Source organism: Bidens hawaiensis, unplaced genomic scaffold (assembly GCF_021521415.1).
Source record: "Bidens hawaiensis isolate Kalapana, Puna unplaced genomic scaffold, B.hawaiensis_p1.1 tig00056000_1, whole genome shotgun sequence".
NCBI classification, from domain to species: Eukaryota; Viridiplantae; Streptophyta; class Magnoliopsida; order Asterales; family Asteraceae; genus Bidens; species Bidens hawaiensis.
The window spans coordinates 22512-28624 of NW_027500097.1; the positions used below are offsets into that span (position 1 = coordinate 22512).

The window sequence follows — 6113 nt, forward strand, 5'->3', positions numbered from 1 at the left end:
CCAATAACAGGCTTTTCACTAACGGAGTCTAAATAAGGAATTTCAAACGCCCCTAAGTTTCATTTATAAAGGAGAAAGGAAAGGAAATAAAGGACAAATGCTAGGTTTTAAAGGGTAAAAACTTTATTTTTAATAGGAATATTGGATTATAATAATTCAAAATTTGTCTCGTTGGCCGATATTAAACCGAACTTTAAAAATATACTACAACAGTCCCAACTTTCAAACTATTGGCCAATAACAAGCTTTTCACTAACGGAGTTAGACTCCGTTAGTATTTGCTGATGTAAATGCTTAGGTGGGAAAAAAAAGTTCTTTTTATTAAATTCTCACAAGTTCAGGGGCGAATTGAAAGATTGAACAATATATACTTTATACAGACACCACCACAACCACAGCCTCCACCACCACCACAACCACCTGCAGCATCGTCATCTTCATCACCATCTATCAGAAACCAAACCGAACCCTAACCCTAATTCATGTCAATTGGAAGATGCGAGTTACAACCACTGTCACTTGCCACCACCCATCTGGTTAATCTGCACAAGAACCCTAGAATCCGCCCCAATCTTTGATTTTAAAAAGTCATGTTCGATTTCGATAGTAGAAACGAAACGTGATTGGAATCAATTGGTGTGATTAAATACCTTTATTGATGCTTGTTTCGATACCGTCTTTTGGCCGGAGAACACACAACAACGAAGATGACGGCATAACAGAGAGAGATGGGGATCTACTGAGTCAGGGGAATCAGTTTGAGGCTATGAGTTTAACTGTTGCGTCAGTTGTCGGTTTCGGTCATGATTTGGGTGTTTCGTTATCGCCGGAAAATGCGTGATTGGTGACCGGAGTGACGTCGGAAGTTCAGAACAATTGTGTGAAGCTCAGTTTGAGATTACGAGTCAAATTTTTGTTATTAATTATCAGTTTCCGTCATGATTTGGGTGTTTGTTTCTCGCCAGAAAACACATGAGAAGTGACTAGAGTGATGCCGGAAGTTCAGAAAAATTGTGTGAAGCTCGGTTTCAAATTATGGGTCAAACGATGGTATTAATTGTAGGGTTCGGTCATTATTCGGATGTTCAATTCTCGCCGAAAAATGCGCTGAGAGGTGGCGGTAGTGGCGCTGGAAAGACTAGAGGAGACATGGGGGACGAGAACAGATGCAAACTTGTTCAATCTTTTAATTCGCCCCCTGGACTTGTAAGAATTTATTAAAAAGAACTTTATTTTCCACCTAAGCAGTCACGTCAGCAAAAACTAACGGAGTCCAACTACGTTAGTGAAAAGCTCACTGATGGCCAATAGTTTGAAAGTTGGGACTGTTGTAGTATATTTTTAAAGTCCGGCTTAACGCCAGCCAACGTGACAAAGTTTGGATTATTATAATCTAATATTCCTTTTTAATATGAAAGAATTGGAAAGTTTTAATATGAAAGAATTGGAAAGAAAGAAAAAGAGAGAAAAAAGGATGAAATATATGGAAGGAATGGAAACGAAAATGGAAAGAAAGTTTTATTTTTCTTTCTTTTCTTTAATTATGTTAACTTGGGAGCACGTTGAGAGTTTCAATGATGCGTGAAACCTGTAACTTGTATGAAAGTGATAAAACCAATTTGCTATATTTGTCTTACTTCTGGATTTTGTTTAATTCTTATTTTCATTTTATTTTAGAAGTGTGCAAAATTAAATATTTTTTTAACGGCTATTTGGAACACTTATTGGGCTACTGTTCACCCGAGTATGAAACCGTGAGATGCTAGGCTGCCCCGTTCTCGAAGGAAAACTCGTATATCAGTCCGCCCAGTTAGCCTCGACCTTGAGACCCCACAATATGTGAGTAAAATTCATGACCCCAACTATTTATTGTAGGTGCGACTTAAACCCAAAAGTAAAAAAGATCAAGGTTAAAAAACTGGACAGGTTATTATTAAACCATTAGCTTTGGCAACAACTTGTATACTCGGTGTAAGACTGTAAGCAACCGATTGATTGGCTAAGAAAAGAGTCAATCACGAATGACACTAGCAAATTCTGACATTGGATCTAATTGGGTTTTCAAAACACAATTAAGAACAATGGAGTTAGAACTATGGCTTAGTTTGGTCTTTAATGTAAAAGATATTAAAATAATAATATTTTTCATGTTTTTCTATGTTTCAAAACGAAACAAAAAAGTTAGTTATGTACTCGACTAAAGGTAACAGACATATCGAGAAAGAAAATTTATTGATATGAAATCGAGAAATCTAAAAGTGACTTACAACGCCCCCCCCCCCCCCCCCCCCCCCCCCCATGCACCAATGATGAAAACAAATATTATGCTGGTAAACAAACGTCAATGCTAGAGTCAACTAACTATCAAGGGTGAGTCGAGCCACTTGTGAGCTACTTGAGATTGGATTGATAAAAAGCTTGAAACAATCCGAGCCTTAGCGAGCTCGAGCCAAGCCTAAAACTCGTTTACTTATCAAGCCTTAGCTCAAGTTTTGTATGAAAAGATCGTTTAGCCTTGCCAAGTCTTAACAAGCCTTGAGTTTTTCTAAGTTTAACTCTCTTAAACTTTTATGTATTAATTTATCAATGCACGAGCTTGGCTTGGGTCATTTAAGTTTTTCTTTTCTCAAAATATATAAAAAAATAATTAAAGTATATAAATTAAAGCTCAAACTCGGACTCGTTTATCAACTATAAAAGTCTAACACCCAATGGGTAAATCTGCATCTAAGTGACAATTGCCTACAAAGATACCAATTGCACAAAAACACTATTCCACATAGATTCATACCACTGATATCAGGATTGACAAAATTTTGACCCAATAATGAGAATGGCTTCAATGTTTATAGAATTGAAGCACCATTGTTTAAAAACTTTTCATACCATCATCTTCAACACAAAAAAAAATCTTAGAAATATTAAAAAAAACCGCTTCAAATTATCATCATCATCTAGATTCAAATTAATCAAATACAAAGAGTAAACCTATCAAGTTTCTTTGATCTATTCAACAAGACCAATAAAATGAACCAACTGCAGTCAACTGCACTTATTTAAGCAGCATGCAAGATGATGAAAAGTGTGTAAGCATACAGTAATACCAAAAACAACTAAAATGAAAAAAGCCAAGATGCAAATGATTTTTGCATTATCTTAATATCAATATAGTTGACGCCATCCACTCATACTCCTTACTTAGCCTGAGGATGAGACGCGATAAAGTCAACCGCAAGGTCAATGGAGCTAATTTTGTCTGCATCATTATCAGGAATCTCGAACCCAAATTCTTCTTCAAGAGCCATTACAACCTCAACTGTATCTAAACTGTCTAACCCAAGATCGTTTTGGAAGTGTGCACATGATGTAACCTACAAAATATGAGAATATATGTTCAAACTCAATTAATACTTGAATATAAAGTAAATATTAACCCATTTTGGCACACAAATCGAACTAGAATATTATTAGCGAATCGCGAAACAATTTGGGCAAGAGTCTCCATAACGTGTTTAGAAAAAGCCCGATGCGCGAAGCACACACACCACATATGCAATTCGTGTTTAAAAAAAAATATTTTTAGATGATATTTGAACTTGCTGACTTTTAAACACAATATTACAAGATAATCTCATAATCAATAGTCAGATCTGTCTAATAAATAGTCTAATTTGTTCAAATACTCAAAACTCATTGTTCAATCGATTGTCAAATTTGTTCAGTCAGATTTAAGAAACTCAAACCCATTGGCAATGGTCCAATTTGTTCAAATGCTGGTCGACTGCATAAGTCACCACTGCATCATGTGATGCGCACAATAGAACCGCGCCGCGCGATGCAATTTCATCACTGCAACATTTGATGTGCACATTATACGCGCACTTATATACCAAGATATATTACAGCTATACGAAAACAACTAATATAAACAAACTAAATACTTAAACAAACTATCACTAAATCCGCTTGTCAAATACACAAATTACCTAGACTCTCCTTGACTATTAACTTGACCGATCCGGCGATTCATACCAGGTCCTCTCTCTAAATAAACTACTGACGATGCCAAAAACATTAAATTATCAGCAGGTGATCGTACGAGTGTACGGCATTATCATAACGTCATCTCAGATATAGAGCACATAGACGGTAGCCCGATTCATAGTGCCAAGTCAACACTCTAGTTAACGTATGACTAATCCTAATTCATACTGGAAGTACAAAATGACTTATCACATACTACCCCACATAACTTTCTAATTTCCTTGTACATGAAGCTATAATTTGGGCCATATTATAAATAAAGCATAATGAGCTTAAACATTAAAACAAAATAATAAAGTATGGGATGTTTCTACAACTTTAGAAAAATTTTGACTTGAATCCGCCTTTTTACGCACATTATGCTTTAATTTATTCTAGGCCCGAATCAATGATCCATGTACAAATAGACAATCACTCCTCACCTCACCAAAAAGCGCACCTTTTGCGCTTTGTGTACAAACCTCTAAAGTAACCCATTCTTAATCTCGGCATCTAGCGCACGATTAGCATGCCTAAATTAAAAGGTGAGGCTATAGAATTCACACAATTTACATGATCATAAATTTCACTTGTAAGATTAACAGACACATGTTAATTGTGGGACTACAAAAATAATAATAATAATAATCGGTTACTAGCTTCTCAAAGAACCCATTAGAGTGTACAAAACTTAACCAACAATCAACACAATAATTATCAATCAAATATACACATTTTAATTTTCCAAAAGGTTTACATTTAAATTGGTTGGTTTAATTATAATTACCTTAGAGGGATCAACTTTCTGGAAATTTTTGACGCAGGTAACCACTCGATCATTCACCTCTGACTTGTCGAGGAAAGATCCTCGGCCTTCCTCGGAGAAACGGCGGCGGAAGAGGTGGATTAAGCCTCCTTCGAGTACTCTTCTACTGCTAGGTTTTTGAGCTGAAACATTCACACGCAGCTGCTTCAGGAGTGCATTTCTCGCCGCCATTGATAAACCCTAGCTACCTTACCGATCTGATACACTGATGATAGTGTGTGTTTGTGTTTGTGTTTGTGTTTGTGTTTGTGTGTGGTGTGAACCCTCTACTTTTATAGTGATTCAACCTTCATATATTAGACACCCACCCGCCACCCATGAGGTGCACCCTTCGATACGTGATCGAAGTTCGAGGTGCACAAAGCGGTTTAAAACTCAAAACCGGTTTGGGTTGAAACCGGTTCGTATTGGTCAACAAAAGTCAAAAGCGGTTTATAATTTGTTTCGGTTCGGGTTAAAACCAGTTTCATTACCATGTTACGGTCGATTTTGGTTCAGGTTTTGATCGGTTTCGGTTCAGGTTTGACCCGCTTTTTGCCCGATTTTAGCCGGTTTCGGTTCGGCTAACCAGTTTGGTACGGGTTTTGGTGGAGAAAATAACAAACAAGTTCCGAACCTATGGTTTCAACTTTCAATCAGTTCCAAACCAGTTCGGTTTCGGTTCGATTTTTGAGTCGGTTCAGTTAACCAGTTTATTTCCCCACCTCTATGCGGAGTAGCTCGATACCATGTTAGGGTCAGGTGAAAAGTCAACTTTTATTGAATGTTATGTTAGTCGAAGTAATGCACGATATTGCAAAGGAATTGTCATTTGTGTTATTAATATATATCTCAAATTTGTGATTACTTGCTTAACATTTTGTTAACAAAATATATTTATTTTTACTCATATCGCAAGTAGCTACATGAGATGATTGAAGATGCAAGATATTTGTTGGGTCTTAGGTTTAATAAAAACTTAAAGAACAACATGTTTGATTTTGTGATTGATGAATTTATTTGGATTTGATTTGTTTTATGAACCTTGTGTACTTTTATATGGAATACATTAATCAGTTATTGTCATTATTTTTATTTAGTGTCTTTTGAGCTATTATACAAATATTGTCGTGTCCCGACATGTTCCGTCGTTAGGTTGGGATGTGACAAGTAGTCAAGTACACGCCTAGATGTCTCGTATGTCGTTCAATAAGTCTGTTTACTTATGCATGTTCCACGAGAGCCCCATTTTGCTTTATGAAACATATCCCTAGATATCTAATTG

General features: G+C 36.3%; 1 protein-coding gene across 1 annotated transcript; it reads right to left on the bottom strand.

The window, feature by feature from the left end:
- Positions 1-2922: 2922 nt before the first annotated feature.
- LOC143601276 (acyl carrier protein 2, mitochondrial-like) lies at positions 2923-5029 on the bottom strand. Its single transcript, XM_077078728.1, has 2 exons — positions 4811-5029; positions 2923-3371 (listed from the first exon to the last, which is right to left on the bottom strand). The coding sequence occupies exons 1-2, from the start codon at positions 5018-5020 to the stop codon at positions 3195-3197; spliced, it is 387 nt and encodes a 128-aa protein (XP_076934843.1). The 5' UTR covers positions 5021-5029; the 3' UTR covers positions 2923-3194.
- Positions 5030-6113: the final 1084 nt, after the last annotated feature.